General features: G+C 43.7%; 2 protein-coding genes across 7 annotated transcripts; one reads left to right on the forward strand and one right to left on the reverse strand.

Moving 5' to 3' along the window:
• Window positions 1–375: 375 nt before the first annotated feature.
• Window positions 376–14,853, forward strand: SQOR (sulfide quinone oxidoreductase). Of its 6 annotated transcripts, none has more exons than XM_005513046.3 (11): window positions 376–3,553; window positions 5,021–5,527; window positions 7,141–7,392; window positions 8,110–8,280; window positions 8,775–8,828; window positions 9,992–10,186; window positions 11,063–11,272; window positions 11,733–11,916; window positions 12,841–12,908; window positions 13,843–14,021; window positions 14,372–14,853. In XM_005513046.3, exons 3-11 carry the CDS (start codon window positions 7,159–7,161, stop codon window positions 14,427–14,429), a joined length of 1,353 nt encoding a protein of 450 aa, XP_005513103.2. In that variant the 5' UTR covers window positions 376–3,553; window positions 5,021–5,527; window positions 7,141–7,158; the 3' UTR covers window positions 14,430–14,853. The 6 variants fall into 6 exon arrangements, with proteins under 6 accessions (XP_005513103.2, XP_021135960.2, XP_064931959.1 ...); XM_021280285.2 differs by having other exon boundaries at window positions 5,289–5,527; XM_065075887.1 differs by having other exon boundaries at window positions 5,377–5,527.
• A 299-nt stretch (window positions 14,854–15,152) lies between these two features.
• On the reverse strand, window positions 15,153–18,195 carry LOC102086007 (nicotinamide riboside kinase 2). Its single transcript, XM_065075903.1, has 8 exons — window positions 17,856–18,195; window positions 17,581–17,671; window positions 17,149–17,194; window positions 16,820–17,006; window positions 16,520–16,591; window positions 15,767–15,873; window positions 15,456–15,547; window positions 15,153–15,345 (listed from the first exon to the last, which is right to left on the reverse strand). The coding sequence occupies exons 1-8, from the start codon at window positions 17,879–17,881 to the stop codon at window positions 15,340–15,342; spliced, it is 627 nt and encodes a 208-aa protein (XP_064931975.1). The 5' UTR covers window positions 17,882–18,195; the 3' UTR covers window positions 15,153–15,339.
• Window positions 18,196–18,285: the final 90 nt, after the last annotated feature.

Here is an 18,285-nt window from a genome sequence, read left to right on the forward strand (position 1 = left end):
TATGTGTTTCTAAGAGAAATGTAAAGAATATTCACAGCCCATTTTTGGAGCAGAGTGTACATAACTAAATATTGTTTAAATATTTTATTTTGTAATGTAGTTTCAAATTAAATTCTGGGACTATATAACAGTTCTTATTAAAGTATAATGTGAAACTAGATGCCTCAGTATCTAAATCAGGATTAAATTCCTGTGATATTTATTGATCTGTGCTCCCTTGTCTAGAATCCAGTTCAGTGTTTCAAGTCGTGGGCTTTTGCTGTGAAGAATTGTGGGGTTTGGTTTGGGTTTTTCCAAAGAACTGTGAAGGCTTTTTGTTTTGTTTCAGAAATCATAGCTGCTTTTGTGTTGTTTCAGAAATCGTAGCCGCTTATGTTTTGTTTCAAAACCCATGGTTACTTTTATTAAAAATACAGAATTCTAAGCATAGAAATCAGTGCTTTTGCAATCGCATATTTCAGTGTTAGGAATAATTTGTGATCAAAAGAAGAGAAGGTTGCAGTGGTGCTGAGGAATCATACACATACATAAAAATGTAGTTGATAAGCTCCATTTTACAACAACTTTATGAGAAAAGTTTTGTATGAATGAGGAACTAATTTTCATAAATGACCTTTCTGTAATAAAGGGGAAAAATTAATTAACATATATAGTCTGGTCAGTTTACATAATTTTTTTTTAATTAATGGGCTCTTAAATTATTTCATTCAAAACTACAGCTCATTATCTCCATAGGATATTGTTCTTCTGAATGCACCTCTGGTGTCGTAATGCATAAAAAGTAAATGCCACCTTAGGTGCCGGTATCATTAAATTAATCTAAACTTATATGCTTGCGTTAATATGCACAGCTAGAGTGATTCTGTTACTGTATACACTGAGTTTTACTTGGTTTTATAAAATTGTCTTATCTTGGTTGCCTGTGCTTTTATCTCTGCCCGTGCTAACCTGGATGCTTGATTTGCTTTCCCCCACCTGTAGCTGTACAGCTTGATGTGAGCCGGTTTTTAATTCAGCGACGTCCAGCTTATTCACCGAGATGGGTAAGTGGTTGTCCATAAGACAAATATTTGTTTCTTCTTGGAAAATGGCTACAGAATATTTTATGTGGTTTTATTCCCTGTGCTGGGCGCTAAGTGATAACAGTGTAAATAGTGATGTAAAGGTTGTTTCTGCAGCTGTTGTGTTGGGATTCTAGCAGCTGAGAGTTCTCTGGCTCATTTATTCCAAATTATGCTTCATTAGACTCTTTCTGCCACCTACTGCTTGCTTTGCAACACAGTTGGTTGTTCTTGATATTAATACTGAGCTTGACACTTTAATACCTCACCTCGCAGGGGTCATTTTTATTAAAAAACTCATTAAATGGAATTGGTTCTTTGTTGGATTATTTATGTGAATATAACTGAACTACTGTTAAAAGCTTCGCAGGACTTGGACTTAGTGATGTGAATCTGCAAGAATACGAATTATGGCAGCATAAATATTAATATGGCTATCCATGCCAGGGAAAATAGTAAGCACTAGGTTTCTTAGTAAGGCAGTATGTGGAGGCAGCAAGGATGATTTTACTTATTTTATAATCAAAGCATAGGCTTAAGTTGAAGCAAACAGTTGGGTTTGGCACAAATACCGCTGCTTTCCACTAATTCAAAGCACACTTGTGTTTATCACTTTGCTCAGTCCTCGGCAAAGCGATGTGCAGCCAAACAGGCGGCAGTCGCATCCCCCTCGCCCCGCTGTCTGGCTTCAATCCGGTCCCTGTGGTGCCAGCGCAGCCAAGAGCTCTCATGATGTGACAAAATTAGCTTGCTCAGTTTTCTGCATAGGTGATCAAACTAGAACTGATGGGAAGAGCAGCTCTGTTGGTACCTGTTGTTGCCACAACACTGCTGGCATGGGGAATTTGAACTGATTTCCTCCAGACAGTAACTTGGCAACCACAGATCTGGGAGATTCTGGGCAGCTCAAGTCCATAATGTGTTTTTCATGAAGTGTTATGAAAGCACAATGTTGGCCATACCTGACAATTCAGTATTTTTTCTCTTGGGTTTGCTCCTATCTATCTGCTTATCTCCATGGTGTCAATCCATGGGGTTTAAGACAGGAAATAAAACACCCTGCGTGGCAAACAGAAAATTTGCAATAAATCTGTTTTACAAACTTGCGTCTTAATGAAGCAAATAATATAAAGCCTGATAAAGAATAATTTCAAAATTTGTGCACGTGCGAAGGCAATGGTCTCTAAAGCAGTATTTACAGAAGGAAGTTTTGCACTGTCGTTCACACCGAGACGTAAGACAAAAGATAAGCAACAGGAAATAAATTGTTTGTTTCAGAGGCCTTTTAATTTGGGGCTTTGTTTTATTATATTTACACATTTTAGCCTGATGTAGCCGGTTCTGTGTAGCTGTGGAAAGCATTACAGAAACCTTGTAGATATGTGTGGAACTACTAAATACTGAGACGTTCCTCTGAAAGTTTAACTTGTAGCCTTTCGAAATTAATGATACCTTTTGGCTAAACCTGCTTCTTGGACTTTGTGTATTTTTGTGACAACAGCCACTGATTGGGAATGACAGTGTGGAGGTTTTTACAAACAGGCAAAATGAGTTGTTCTGATTCAGCTGTGAAGTGCTGCGGCCTCATCGCCAACAACCTCTGTACCTGTCTGTGAGAACAGAGGTCACTCGTCAGGGTTTGGTTTATGATTGTTCACATTCAGTCGCAAGCTGAGAAAAGCAACTGAAGCTGCTTTTCTTCACACAGCAGCTCAAAGTAACACAAAGACGAGTGGCACAAGCAAGCTGGAGTGTTCCCAGTTTGCCAGTGGCTGGCCCTGAGGAGCGGCAGTGCCCTTGTGCTGAAGGAGTGAGAGCTGTGCAGCTGGGACAGACAAACTGCCTTGTTGGGAAGCGCAGGATGTAATTCTGAGCTGGACTAGAGGATCTCCAGAGGTCCCTTCCAACCCTAACCACTGTGTGACTCTGTGATTGCAGCGTGCGTGCCTGGTGAGCCAGGGGACTGACGCTCCTGCTTTCCAAATGAGCGCCCTGCAGAATGTCTCCTCCCCTCTGCTGCTCGCTTGCACGCAGACAGCGGAACAGCCCTGTGGTGTATTTGCATGTAACTCCTCAATGCCTTTCCCCAGTCTTTACAGCTTTCCACAGCTGGCTGTGCATCAGCCGAGCAGTTTTACCTCTGCAGAAACCGTGTGCCAAGAGGGGAAGGTTGAGCCTGAGAAGGAAAGGGCCTGACGCTTGGTTTGGATCTGGTGGTTGCTTGATGTGTAATTTTCTTTTCATATGTTACTCTCAGCACTAATCTCCACGTGACTGGGTTTTTGGCTTGACAAACACAATTTAGTGGATTAACAGCTGTTATTACTTCATGCTATCACTATGCCATAAATCAAAAGCTCTCTAAAGTTTTAGAGGAAAACATTATAGGGCTGCGCTCAGCCATGGGCTGCAGTCAGCTGAACAGAAACCAGACTGGCAGCCCTGCTCTCTGCCTCTACTTCAACTGGAAGATCCTTTCTCCATGTGTCCAGGTGAGTTACACCCGATTTCAGGTTATTCCTCTAGGAGTTCAACTTATGTTTGTTTCTTAATTTTTTTTTTTTTTTTTTTTTTTTTTAACGTGGTGGGATTCCAGGCTTTGGTCTGATTTTTGAGATGGCGAATTCGAAGAGCCGTTGTATGGAAGATGGGAGGACCTTTAGGAAAACAGATGAGCGCAAACCCGCAGGCAGGCACAGCTGCCTTGAGGCTGAAATGCGCTTCGCTTTCCGTTGAGCGACAGCAGCTGCGGTAACGGGGTCTGACCCGAAGTGCGCGGCACCTCGGAGCGGCGACCGGCGGCTGCTGCGCTCCCAGGCCCGGGCCCGCCACCCCCCCGGCCTTTGCCCGCCGCGCTCCGCCCCGCCGCTCCCGCTGACGGGCCCCGCCGTTATCGCTCCCGGGGCGGCGGCGGGTCCTTCCCTCACCCGCGGGGCTGGCGGCGCAAGCGGCAGGCAAGTGTGGGCACCGCGGCGCCGGGCGGCCCCCCTGCCTGGGGGAGGATGGGACCCGCCCCGCCGGAGGGAGCGGAGCCCGGGGGCCGCGGCTGCCCGAGGCGGGGGGGCCGAGGCGGCTCTCGGCCCCGGGGCGGGAGTGCGCGGTCCGGCCGGTCCCGGCGGGGCAGCCTGCGGGCCTTGGGGTTTGCGCCGGCCGGGGAGGGTCCCTGTGCTGGGGCTTCAGCAGGACCGGGCACCCCTCTTGGGGTTGGGAGGGGTGCAGCTGGGGCTCCGCTCCGCACCCACAGCCCAAGTGCTGAGTGCCCGGCAGCAGCAGGCGCTGTGTTGGTCAGAACCTCGCCTTGGAGCTGCGTTTCCCACCTGCCAGGACCGGGTTTGCTTCCCTCGGGATGTCAGAGTTGGGCAAGAGCCGCGGCGGCGGGTAGACCTGTGCGCCTGGACCCGCCTGGCTCGGGGGCTGTTTCCTCATGGGGAGCTGGATATTTAGGGTGTGCAGGTCCTGCAACGGGGTGCGGTGCCAGCATGCGGGAGCCCTGAGGATTTGTGCATGGGTGGAGCATTTAAACTGTTGACCTGTGACAAACTGTTGGGAAGATAGTTGCAATGATGTTTTCCTGGTGTTACAATGATCTTTCCTCTTTCTAGTGAGACTTTTCTATTTTTTTCTAACTATCTGCAATAGCTGGTTCATAAAGTGTCTCAATGAAGCAGTCAAACTTGGGAGCTAAGCATGTGTTAGATACTCCGGAAAGGAAAAAACTGAGTGTCCCTCCATGAAGTTCATGCTTCGGTTAAATATTTGTTCTAGGCACTGATTGTGTCTCTCAGTTAATGCTATCTAAGGCTCATATCAGCTGTCATCGTTTAAAGGATGATGGATAAGCGTGCTGTGTGTTAAAATGGTCTTGTAAAAGTTTAAGACTTCAGTTCAGTAGGCTAATTAAGAGTTTTCCACTTTACCTTTGTTTTTGTTCTGTACTTCCCCGGTTCCTCTATCTCCAGTGTCCAAAGCAGAGGGTGATGTGCTGTGGGCTGGCTCGGTCGTACAGCTGCTCTCCGACTTGGGAGTTTCATATGAAGGATTTTGCCATTTGTTTTAAAAACCAGCTGTCTGCAATGACCCTTGAGATTGGTTGTTTCTGCATGCTCTGAAACAACTCAAAAGCAACACAATGCCGCATTCTCCCCAGTAAGATTGCTGTTGGTGTGTTGATAAGCACACTTCCTTCAAAATCTGTTTGGTCGGAGAGGATAATAATTCCTTATTTAGCGTTACAGAAATGCAGTCCTGTGCTCTTGATCCGGACGTGCTGTGCGTTGCTAACCAGCAGAACACTGTGCTTGTTCTGTGCGATTAGTAAAACCCAAAGCAAACTCCTGCCTGTGTTCTCGAGCTTCCGGAAACAGGACGTCCCTCTGAAAACCGTCTCGCAAACGGGAAGTTGCAAAACTTACTCTTCACAGCTCATCTCTCTCTGACTCGGAGAAAGAAGGACACGTCTCCATCAGGTAACTTTTATTTCTGGGGCTACGACAACTTCCTACTTTGCTTGAGCCGTCTGTCCACATCTTTAAATAACTGCCTGCACTGGACAGAAGACAAACAGCCTTTAAAGTGAAATTAACTTCTTTAGAGGGCTGGGGGTTTATTGTGAATGGGGGGTGGGGAGGACATGTCTGCATCTTAGAAACTTGCTGTCAAACAAAATTATTAACATTATTTTTACACTAGACACTTCCGATATTTTTCTCTCTCTGTCCCAAATTAGTTGTACTGTAGGGGTTAATAACGGGGCTTCGTGCACCCCAAGTGCTTTATGGAGGTGAGGAACGTTAAGAGAGCACATGAAGGTGCAGAATGAATTGCGAAGCTACATTTAGCATGGGGAGAATTTTTGAAGCTGACCTTTAAAATATTTGAGGTGTCTAGATCAGTTTTCAAACTCCTGCCTTTACGTACCATAAACAAGTTCTACCCTTTTAAAGTGAAAACGCTGGAATTCTTGCCTGGTGACTCAAGGAGTTAAACAAAGGGGAGCAAGTATAGAACACAGCAAAGTCTTGTCATAAGCTCCTTTTCAGGTTATCATGCTGACTCTTTCAGGTTATCATGCTTGCTCATTCTTTGTTGGCAATGGAACAATAAGGAGTGGAATTAAAATGAGTTTATACCTGTTTTATCACCAAAAAGCTAAAAACTGGTGTTCAGCTTGTGCAAACAATGGATTTAGAAGAAGAAAGGTTCTTGTTCACTCTAGCAGGGGGAGGAGAACGCGTGGTTTAACTTTGACTGACTTCTAGATTGCGCAATTGTACTACAGCGCTACAACTGTCGAGATCTGTCAGGCTTTAGGGCTCTGGCTCCCACCTCTCAGGTGACAGGGTGTAGCGTAGCAAGAGCGAGTGTGGGTTTCTGACCTTTGCTTCCAGTCGCTATGCTGATATAAAAGCTAAGAGGTCACCATGGATAGAGAACTAAGTATTTTGGGTATACTCAAAGATCCCAGATTGAGGACGATGTAAACTCTTGTTTTATCGAGCTTTGTTTTCCTATCAAGCTTAGGGCCCGTTGCTTTTCCTGCAAGGACAGACTAACACACACCCCCTTGCTCAAAGCACCCAAAGGGTTTGCACCCGAGAGGCAGCGAGCGGGGCTGCGTCTGTGTGCACCTGCTGCTACATCCCACTGGTAAAATACATATGTAAGGTTGTGTTGGGCAGACCCATTACAGTTGGCGGAATGGCGCTCAGTGTGCTCACACAACTGTATCATTTTATAGTGATCTACAACGCCCTTCTTCTTTTTGTGGCACTTGTCTCTTCAGGATTGTAATATTACAGCTGTGAGTTGCCTGTGCTAATGGATCAGATACACTTTCCTGCCACAAGAACCAGAAAATGTTCTTATGCTTGGTTAGAATTCATTTCCATGTATGAAATTTCAATTTCCTGGCAGAGGCCAGGGTTGACTTTCTTTTATTTTTTTTCCCCAAATGGATTTGCAAATTGGTGCAACAGAAGTTTAGTATTATAATTCTTGTCTTGAAGACTCATCCAGGCAGATAAATCAATATCAGTTCTACCTCCTGTGATTGTTACTGGTGCCTTCCTTTGTCTTGTAGCTTCCTGCTTACTGAAAGATGTCAGCGATTGGAGCAGTGTCCTCCTGTTCCTGCCTCCGTCCCGGTGTACGGCTGCTGAAACCAGGGACGCAGAAGATGAGCTCGCTTGGCTTGCACACAGCAGCCAGGTGTGCCGCCAGGGATTACTATGAAGTGCTTGTGCTGGGTGGAGGTGCTGGTGGAATCACCATGAGTGCTCGGATGAAGAGGAAAGTGGGGGCAGAAAATGTGGCTGTTGTTGAGCCAAGTAAGGTGAGTCTTCCTTGGAGCTGAAGCATCAAAAAGAACTAACGTTTTGCATATGCAACCATATTGGTCTGATTCTTATCCCGCTCCAGCCCCACATGTTTTTAATGGCCAACCAGCCATCTGTTTGAAGGCTTTGCATGAAATTTGTTGCTCCATCATAGAGATGCATGCACCTCTCCAGCTTTGGCATGCAAAACTCTTGCTTGTTTACACAGCTTCTTTTGTTAAGAATAATGCAACGTTAAAAGCAACAGTAACTCCAGAGTGTCCGAAAATATTTAACATTCAAACTTGTTTTCACCTGCACCAACAGATGTGCCATATTCAAATACAAAGCCTCTTGTTGTCAATAACTGTGATCACTTGAGAATAAACCAGTTCATTGCATGCTGAAGCAACATTGTCGGTCAAGAAACAAGTTTCTGGCATAGCACTATTTGTAGTTACTTTTGCTTTCTCTGAGAGACTGCAAATAATAAGATGTAGACACTAACACCTTGTGAATACATTTAACTTCCCATTTAGCTATAGCTTTATTCAGCATGACTGTAGATAAGGGTAGCAGCAAACAATCACTGGAGCTTCAAGAACAAGTACCAAGGCCTCATATTTGTTCTGAAACTGTTTTATTTTCAGGGAATACTGCTTAATGTAATTGTCTGAGTGACCTTAAAGTCCCTTCAAACACTTCTTAAGTGTCCATTTGAACATTTTGTTCAGACCCATTACTACCAGCCCCTGTGGACCCTGGTTGGCGGCGGCGCAAAGCAGCTGGCGGCTTCGGCACGTCCAACGGGAAGCGTAATGCCCAGAGGTGTCGAGTGGATCCAGTCTCGAGTTACAGCATTGGATCCAGATAAGAACTGCGTCTGGCTGGAGAATGATACCAAGGTAATAATGTTTTCTTAAAAAGAAATGTCAGTCTCTTATTGCATGTCACGAGTTGTCTGTCCGCCTCAGCACATCCCCTGGGAATTGCCTGTTGAGGTCCAGGAGGCCAGGAAATCCCAATTAGTCTTATGAGAAGTACTTGATTGAAAAACCTGTTTCTAATAAAAGTTGTTGTAGATAACTGGTTTAGAATAACATCAACCTAAAATACTATTATCGTAAGTCTTCTCCCTGTTTATAGCGAACTGAACACAAAAGATAAAATATTTTGCTCCAAACACTTGTTTTTGTGTATGACAAAGGCTGTGTGTGTATCTCATAATGCAGTTAGCGTTTTAACTACAAATTATTCTTAGAGCTTAGCATTTACTTTCCTAGTGTTCCCTATATCTCCTTCCCCTATGACTCTGCTGTCAGATAACCTCAATTTTCTTTGAGGTAATGTTTTGGGGTTTGTCTAAAATACTTCTTTTTTTTCCACCCTTATACAACAGGTATCTTACAAATATCTGATAATTGCCCTTGGGATTAGTCTGCATTATGAAAAGGTATTTGTTTTTACACTAATCAAGTTTTTACTAATTTTAACAGCACCACATACCCTTATGATTGACTAAAGTAAATAGCTTTTCAGTACACTTCTTTACTGCAAGATATTGAATGCTAATAGGAATTAAAGAGCCAGAAGACAGCCTAATTACTTTACTCCTTCCACAGATCACTATGTAATAACCTGAATATGATATAGTACCTGATGATATAGTACCTGATAATATATTTAAGTATCTCTTTGAAAAGCTGCCAAGGCATAAGTAAAGCAAGAGCTTAGTTAACTAGTGTTAACTAGAGTCACACCAGAGAAGTTCTGGTGATGAGGTCAGTGGAATGGGGAATTGCACTGTGTTCAGTGACCCTCTCAGACGTTGTATACGTCTCTTTAGTACAACCCGATAGAACTACGTTCAGTATTCGGTCATAGAAGCCACGTAATGCAGTCAATGGCTATTGCTCTGTAGTGAATAAAATGTGTCATGAGAGATTTATATGATTTTTTTTTTTTTCAAAAGTGGCCAGTTTAAAAAGAGAGGTGGCTTCTATTATTTGTCTTCGCCAACAGAACCCTTCCTGGCATAGACTGTAACGTCCCAAATGCATTGCAGGCATAGGCTGTAACGTCCCAAACGCATCGCAGGGCATGAAATATGACCCCATTTTCTCATAGAATTTCTGCAAACTTCCTTCCTCACAAACAAATGCTCAGACATAGTTGGGAAATAATTATTGGAGACGGCTGAGTTAAAAGAAAATAACTCTAGAAATACAGGTATCTCTCTGCAGCTGGCTACTGAAAAGTTTAATTCACCTTTTGAATTTCATAACACATTTTTTTAACATTATTTTTGCTTATGGTGATAGTGACATTATATATTCTTACTCTGAATTTAATGTGCTAGTCTACAAAAACAGGGGGCTGGGTCTGCTCTGAACACTCACGGTGCAGACCAGAATAATGTCATTAATTGTTACATCTACTAAATCATCTGATGGAAATACCTCTTTGATTGCTAGGCTTATTTTCAAAAATGCCAACTGGGCTTTCTTTTTGCTAGAGGCTTCTTATATAGCTGTTTCTTAAGTCTGCGTTTAATACCTTATGATGATGACAACATTTTTGCCATCTGTGCTTTAAACCTTAATTTCATTTTCTTAGATCAAAGGTTTGCCTGAGGGTTTTCACCACCCCAAAATAGGTTCCAATTATTCTGTTCATACGGTAGAGAAAACATGGAGAGCTCTACAAGATTTCAAGGAGGGAAATGCTATCTTCACTTTTCCAAATACTCCGGTGAAGTGTGCGGGGGCTCCTCAGAAGATCATGTATTTATCAGAGGCCTACTGGAGGAAAGTGAGTATTGTACTCCCTGTGCCAGTGCTTGTTCTGAAGGCTTCGTATTATCTATAAAACCAGTAAAACACACCTGAAAGGAATGCAGCCCAGGATTATTAAATTAAAGTGACCGAGTTGCTTTTTCTATTATTAATGTATAATAAATGAAGCTAACTGAATTGTGCATAGATACTTATTATATGTTTAATACTGGAGAAACTTGTAGAATTCGGAATCCTTAAGGAAAGAACCGCTTACCTGCTTCTGGTGAGCTACAGGTACAGCTGTTCTCAGCTTAATTTGTGACCTAGGGTGGTGCACTAAAATAATGCTGGCTGGAACTAAGTAATTTTGATACTTTAAGCGTTTAAAACCTGTTGCTGCTTGTCTTTCTGCTGGTCTGAAAAGTGGCTGCGCTTGCTCGGCATCGGGAGGAGCCAGAGCCAGGCTGCTAAAGCAAACTTAGTGCAAACAAGAGACGACCTCAGGCCCAAGTGTCGGGCACCGTGTGTGTTTAAGTTTCACGAGCCATCTACCGGGCGAGTATCTGAATAATGCATAGAAGGGAAGGTTTCGGAAAGCCATATGGTATTAAGCTGCTGCAAGTGCTTAACCTGCGTGCAGCAGTTCCTCGGTGAATTGGAGACTCCTTTTCTCATCAGCAGTTTGGGGAGGGTGTCTTCACTCAGAAAGGGCAAAGAATAGAATAATAGAATGATCTTGTCTAGCTTCTAAAATGCTGTGAAACAGCTGTATCTTGAGAGTTATAATGTTAATACTTTGAATCGCATTAATAGTTTTATTAGCTCTCCAGTAGTACAACGTAGTTCTTTTGTCTCTGCTAGTTTGTCACAGTTTCTTAATAGGAAAGCCTGATTTGATCTCTCTGTGCAGACAGGAAAACGTTCCAAAGCAAACATAATGTTCAACACCTCACTTGGCGTCATTTTTGGTGTCAAGAAGTATGCCGATGCATTGCTTGAAATAATAAAGGAGAGGAATATCACTGTTAATTATAAGTGCAACCTTGTAGAAGTTCGAGCAGACAAGCAGGAAGCTGTGTTTGAAAACTTGGACAAACCCGGAGTGACCGAAGTTCATCAGGTCAGGAGCTTTCAAACCTCTGGTCCGGTTCTATTTATTTTCTGTGTATACCACAACGCTATGATAATATAGTGTCTGCTTCATTGTATACTACTGCTTCCTCCTGAGAGTACCATCTCTAAGTTTAGCAGGAGATTCAAAAGTTTGTAACTATGCTGGAGAGAAGAAAACCTTTTTCATGGAGTCCTGTATGCCTCGTTAGTATAACTTGGGAATGTCTCAGATATATATGGAGGAAGCAAACAGCTGTTATGCCAGTCTAAAGGGAGTTGCCTGAGAAGGTTCATGTTAGTAAAGGATGCGCTTCACATTTGAGAGCATATTTTCTTTAGATATATATGTATATTATTTTTTTAGTTAAGAAGTAAACCCCTTATACTGCTCTTATTGCCTTATATCAACGCACGTGTGACTTGCTCTGATAAACTAGCTGTTGGTTGCCTTTTTTCTTCCTGTCTAGTATGAAATGCTTCATGTCACCCCCCCAATGGGGCCACCTGATGTCCTCATCAACAGTCCTGTCTCGGATGCAATTGGCTGGGTGGACGTAGATAAGGAAACCCTACAACATAAAAGGTATCCTAATGTATTTGGTATTGGAGACTGCACCAACCTTCCAACATCGAGAACCGCTGCAGCTGTAGGTAAATTTATGTGTGTGTGTGTGTGTGTGTGTAATGACAAGTGTGGGAGTGACGGTGAGCTTTTTGTTTGGTTTGTTACTCCTGAGGTCTTGACTTCAATTATTTCCATCTTTCCAAAAGACCTAAGTCTCCTGGGCCAAATAATTAGCTACAGACCACGTTGATGCCATTAACTCACAGCTTTCTTCGTTCCAAATGCCTCATGGGTGAACTAATTCTATTTTCTGTGCTCACAGAATGGCATAGAATGAGTGTACGGCTCTTGCGCTCCATCATCATTCAGGGACAAAACTTTCTGCCCTATCTTAGCAGCTCATGTGTATGTGTCAGCCAACTGATAAGTCACCATTGAGCCATCACGTGGTCTGTACTTGTAGCCACAGGGTCAAATCTAAACACACTTCAGGCAAATGGTCTCACAACTGAAAAAAAAATGCTAATAGGGTGGAAAAAACCCGAAGTCTGTACTGGTGTGTGTGAAAAGGCTAAAATGTATGTTATTGGTCTAACACAAAGAATGGTGTAATCAACTATTCCAGCAAATGGGTCTAAAATACTTCCCTTACAGCACTTGAAACAAAACTTAAGCGTGTCAGTGTTTGGGAGGCTCAACACGTATAATGTAGCATAGGTTAAAAACACACAGCTCAAGTTCCATTAAGCTTTATCATGTTGGAAACAGGCCAAAGCATTATTGAAAACATTTTCTTTTGTTATCTGGGACTGTGAACTTCCCAAACTGATTCGACACGCAAGTTCAGTTACAGCTGAATCGTCTGACAAAACGCCCAGTTAGCAGCATGTGCTCTCGTAATGGCAATAACTGCTACCTAAAACAAAGCCTTAATACACATGGTTCTGTTTCATGGGTGTTTTTAATTTGTTTTTTGTTTTTTTGTTTTGTTTTCTCATCTTCTTATGTAGCTGCCCAGTCTGGAGTGCTTGATAAAACTATTTCCCTGGTCATGAAGAACCAGTTGCCAACTAAAAAGGTACCTGCAGATTTTATCTTGGGGACAAGGTACCTCGAATGCCTTCTCTATTCTTACACAGGAAGTCTTGCAAGCAGCTAAACTGTGTGAACCAGGAGGCAGGAAGGGCTTTGCATCAGCACTTGGGGTGCTAAATACTGTGTCGTAATAGTAATTGAGTTCCACAGTTCATATTCTTGATACTGCTATTAAAACTACTATATATTGAATTCCTTGACTTTTGAGTTGAAAGAAGTTGAAAGGCTGATCAGTCTGGGTTCTTCACCAATGCAGGTGGCTTATTTAGAATGAAACTGTTGGCTGGTATAATCCCTGCTCCCTTGCAAACTTTACACATCTGTACTATGTTAAAATGTACAGAAAATGATCTTTTAAAGTGTTAAACTGAAGGGTTTGTACTACAGAAAATGTTAAGCCTATAAGTACGTTCGAATTTATCTTTGAGATTCGACTTTCATTTTACATATGGCTTCTGAATTAATATTTCTTGGGGGGGTACTAACCTGAATATCATCATCCATACTCCTCAAATCCTCTGGGAATTCTTACAGCTATATTCAAGATCCCGTTTATATATATACATAATCTGTTAAAGCTGGCACTGGCTCTCATCCTGATCTACTGGTCACCGACTTGACTGGTTACAATAACCAGCAATTAATGACGCAAAGCCCCATTGTTCTAGCTTAGTTCTAATTTAAGCAATGTTGTTAAGCAAATCTACAATCTACAGTTGAAATAAAATGCCTTAGTATTATGGTTCTCAAACCATAATTGGCTTAAGTAGCCTTCCAAACTCACTGCTATTAACACTGTAAATGCAGAAACCTCCTAGCAACTTCTTTTGAAATATGAACATTAAATGCTGAGGTAATACAAGCCATATAGTTAAACTTTACTCAGATTAATGAAAAGGGGTTATTCTTCATTGCAGTACGATGGATATACATCCTGCCCACTAGTAACAGCCTACAACAAAGTGATCCTAGCAGAATTTGACTACAGTGCTCAGCCTTTGGAGACCTTTCCTATTGACCAGAGTAAGGAGAGAATAACCATGTACCATATGAAAGCTGACATGATGCCATTTCTCTACTGGAATGCCCTACTTAAGTAAGTATTTCAGTTCTGAGCAGGCAGAGCTGCTGTGATTGTTCAGAAAAAAAGCCAGGAAGATACCTGTTCTGGCTTAGTTCCTTGCTAGAACAGAAGCAAATGAAGTGCATCCTTCGTTATGACTGAAACTTCAATTTTCTGAGCATTGTGGGTGCTTAGCTATTAACCAGTTGTTCAAGCAGGATAGGGTTGAACTGCATAGAAGGGAAAACCTCAGTGAACTAAAGATGATTCTCCAGAACAAACCCCCAACAGTCATCTCTTAGCAAGCGTGGTATCTTCTGGGACTAAACCAAAACCACTCCCCACAAACCCTGCTTTGATGAACCAACTTTGTTGTTTTCTAGGGGGTACTGGGGTGGACCAGCACCCATCAGGAAGCTAATGCATCTGGGCTTCAAGTAACTGCTTGTGCTGTCTTGGTCGAGCCCTGCTGGGGAAACTGACTGTTCACATGTGGATGAACACCTTCCCTCTTGGACAACCACCTCCTTAGGCTTGTTTGGTTTGTGGTTTGTTTTTCATTAAATAAAGCTTTGATCCCAAATTCACTTTCCCCCCTACTAGTAATTAAGCCTGAAGATGTGCTTTCCCTGCTCTGTGTGAATCAAGGCCTTAAGCTATTTCTGTCCATACACAGGAGTTTGAACCTAAATGTGAACTTGCTTAGAGCTACAGAACACTATCAAAATCTTCTAATCAATGTTAAAGCTGTTTGATATGTAATTTTTTATCATTACTCTGAACTGAACTGTCTGCATCTGAGATCAATGCGTGCACTGGATTTAACAGAATATTTCAATGCTAGTAAAACTGCTTGAAAACCTCCTATTTTTCTCTGATTTTTGGAGAGTGAAATCAATCCTAATTTCTTCATCCAGAAGCGTCCTTGCTGCCTAATTAGGTGGATTATAGAAATTCATACAGGTTACCAAAAGGGAAGAACTCGGTGCAGTACATGTGTATAGGTTGTATATACACACACTCCCCTGTGACAGTTCTGCCACTTCACATCTGTTCTGCTATGACGTTTTACTCTCGCAGGTAAAGAACATAGTGAAAAGAATTCCTGCTAGACTGGAAAAAGACCAAGATCATCTGAGGCTACAGACCAGGCTGACACAGAAATTAAGATGACAGACAGGGGGAAGTGCTTTTTAATTATGACCATACGTAACTCAGTTTCAAGGGAAGATTGAACAAAGTCGAATTTAAGAATTGAGTCTTCACAGAAGCTGGAACTTTAGTGGCAGTCAGGTAGACAGCGCAGAGCAAACAGGAGTCATCTTCATTCGCAAGAATCATCATCAGCAGCTTATTTCTAAACAGAAAGATATACACAAACATATTTCAAGTTATAGTTTCATGCTTTTTCAACATAGCCTTTAAAATTGTTGCCTTTGAGAAGCAACTGTAAGCATAAACGTGTACCTGCATGTTAAGTAATTCTTCAATCTTATTCTGGATCTGTCCATACACATCATTAAACAGTTCCTCCTTTGATTTTGTTCCATTCAAGTGCACTTAAAGAAAGTAAAATAAGAGAGCTATAATTGAATGTTTCTGTAAGCCTGCCAGAGCCTAATTTAAAGAGCATGCACTTGACTGGTATCTGAGAAATATATACTCCATCCACTTGCTTCAAGTCCTCTCACGCACTTAAACGAGCGTGTACATCCCAGGTTTGAAAAGCACTCTCATAAAGCAATCTTACAAAAGTGCTTGTGTCATTAAAGACTTACCTACATCAACTCCCAGATCTTCCATTATCTTCCTGTGCTTTACATACATAGGCCAAACATGGCCATCAAACAATCCAGGTGGATCAGGTACAGTGTAATTCCTCGAACTATAAATTAAAACATGGTTATTTAAGAGCAGTCTAATTACAGTTCAGGGAAATGGCAAATAATTCATTTAGTTTCTCTACACACTAGCCTGAGCCTGTTGCCTCCAATATAGTTTGTAAACTTATCAAAAGACAATATTTAGCATAAGCTGAAAGCATAAAGCAAGCCCCCAAAAGATGGAATTTGATGTGCAGGTCCAAAGTGTTCAAGATGTAAAGAGGATTCTTAAGACAAACTAATCATAATGTTGATGAATACCCTTCTCTTGACGCTTTAGCAGAACTTTGGGTAAAATAGCTGTCTGCTTATTCCTCTGAAAACAACCTTCAAGTCTAACACATTTTATTTGCATTAAGAACAGCGTATGTGTAGAACAATACAGCCAAATATAAAATCCCAGGGTAGTTCAGGACCTGGGAACCATATCACTGCAAGAAAGACCCTTGAAATATTTGTGCCAAAACTGAGCTTTGGTTTCACACACACAGCAGCTTGGTAAGGAAGCTTCTGGGTTTGGTGAAGGAAGCTACACACAGCAGCTACATTAGTGTTTATCCTTTCTTACCTAAATCTTCAGAGAAACCAAGTGTTGAATAGAGTGAGGTGTTATTGGGCTAGCAAGGGAACTTCGAAAGATAAACTTACCTTCTCCTCCTTTTACACTCTTCATATGGAATGGAAAGAAAGAACCGATGGTGGAATACGTCAATCAGTGGCCTGAAAGGATAAGTTTGGTTACAGCCAGGCTGTTTGATTAATAGCAAGAAATCGACAGGTTGAACTACATCCATTTCTGTAGCTAGAGCTATCTTCAAACTTGCAACACCTAAGCTCAGCAGTGGTCAATACCAGCTGCTAACTCCAGGTTTAGAACAGGTTTTTTGATTGCCTTGGAGGTCTGCCTGTCATGTAAAAGTCAAAATATATGAAGGCACATCTGGTTACCTGTAGGTGTAAAGTAAGAAGCCTTCAACAATAAGAATGTGGATTGTTTTATCTCTTCCCTCCTTATCTTGTAGGATCTGGGCATCCAGTGTGTTGTTGATCCCATGAGAACGTTCAAACTTGACTGGGTTTTTTATCCACGCGTTGATGGTACTCATCATAGCTTCCATATCTAATGCACTTATCACTAACACAAAACAGACAGCTATTATCAAGCAGTCATTAAGCACCATCTAGTAACAGAGCCAGTACAAAACCAGTGCACATAAAGGGTCAAAATACTCCAAGTTTTTGAGTTACACTTTGATAATACAGATGTAAGGCCTTACCATCATACTGTTTAAACCCATCTTCAACTTCTATTTCATCTTGGGGCTGAAACAGTGATATGGAAAAAGGCTGGTCAGGATAGCTACTAGCCCGTTTGAAAACAAGACTCAGGATCCGAACCCTGAAGCTACAAAGGGGAATCTTAACCCTCCACCAAGTTTCTTTGCATGCAGATAAAACGCAGTGGTAACGAGAAGAAGATAAAGCAGCCTGCTGCTCTATCTTCGCACCAACACCAGCGCAGCGCTCCGAGAAAACGGGAAGTCATCGGGCCGCGTTTCAGCGCAGGCTTATCCGCCAGCCGCACAGGCTGCGCGCTGAGGAGCCGCCGCAGCGGGCACAGGCCGCCCGGGGGAGCCGGGCAGGGCGGGCCGGGCGCCAGGAGAGGGCGGCAGCAGGCGGGGTCACCGCTCGCCGTCCCCCGGCCTCACCTTGAAGAAGTCGTCCTGGTGCACCACGCTGCAGTTGGGCAGCGCCCGCCGGAGCCGCCGGGTCAGGGTGGTTTTCCCGCCGTTCGTGACCCTGCGGCGAGAGCGCGCGCCCGTCGGGAGGCGGCACGCGGCCACGTGCGCGCGCGCCACTGCGGCAGCGGCACGAGGAAGGGCGGGGGAAGGGGAAGGGAAGGCGTCCCCGGGCCGGGCCCCGCACCCCCGCGGGCACCCCCTCCCCCGAGCTGCCGCCCCCCGGCCCGCCACGCCGCTCTCACCCGCCGATGCCGATGATGATGTTCATGGCGCGTCCTGGCTGCCGCCCGGCCCGACTCCTGCAGCCTGTTCCTGAGGGGCGGGGTGGGGACCCGGTGTCTTCGGTACCGGCCGCCTACGTGCCTGAGCCGGGACCCGGGGAAGGAGAGGGGGAAGAAAGGGGCCGGAGAAAGAGGAGAAGGTAGAAGGGGGTGAAACCCAACGTCAACTGCTGGTCAACGCCATGGTCGGAGTCGGAGGGAGCAGCAGCAGGGCTGGTCCGCGCCGCACCGGAGCGCTCCGCAAAGGGAGGCCGGGCCCCGCTGCAGGGGCCTTCCCTCACGCTCCTGCGCGGCCATTGGGCGGCTGCCACGGCCGCCCAGCCAATGGAGAGTGCGCAATGCGGAGGACTCGCGACTATTGGGTAGGACGCATTCACTCACGCCCGATGCG

This window comes from Columba livia, chromosome 11, assembly GCF_036013475.1.
Source record: "Columba livia isolate bColLiv1 breed racing homer chromosome 11, bColLiv1.pat.W.v2, whole genome shotgun sequence".
Lineage (NCBI taxonomy): Eukaryota > Metazoa > Chordata > Aves > Columbiformes > Columbidae > Columba > Columba livia.

Bases quoted from the DNA above. Each gene is read 5' to 3' on its own strand.
- SQOR (XM_005513046.3), top strand. From the start codon at position 7,159: ATGTCAGCGATTGGAGCAGTGTCCTCCTGTTCCTGCCTCCGTCCCGGT. The intron at 7,393-8,109 runs GTGAGTCTTCCT...CATTTTGTTCAG, and splicing joins CTGTTGTTGAGCCAAGTAAG to ACCCATTACTACCAGCCCCT. The intron at 11,273-11,732 runs GTCAGGAGCTTT...CTTCCTGTCTAG, and splicing joins GAGTGACCGAAGTTCATCAG to TATGAAATGCTTCATGTCAC.
- LOC102086007 (XM_065075903.1), bottom strand. From the start codon at position 17,881: ATGAACATCATCATCGGCATCGGCGG. The intron at 17,672-17,855 runs GTGAGAGCGGCG...CTCTCGCCGCAG, and splicing joins ATCATCATCGGCATCGGCGG to GGTCACGAACGGCGGGAAAA. The intron at 17,195-17,580 runs GTGAGGCCGGGG...TCACTGTTTCAG, and splicing joins ACCAGGACGACTTCTTCAAG to CCCCAAGATGAAATAGAAGT.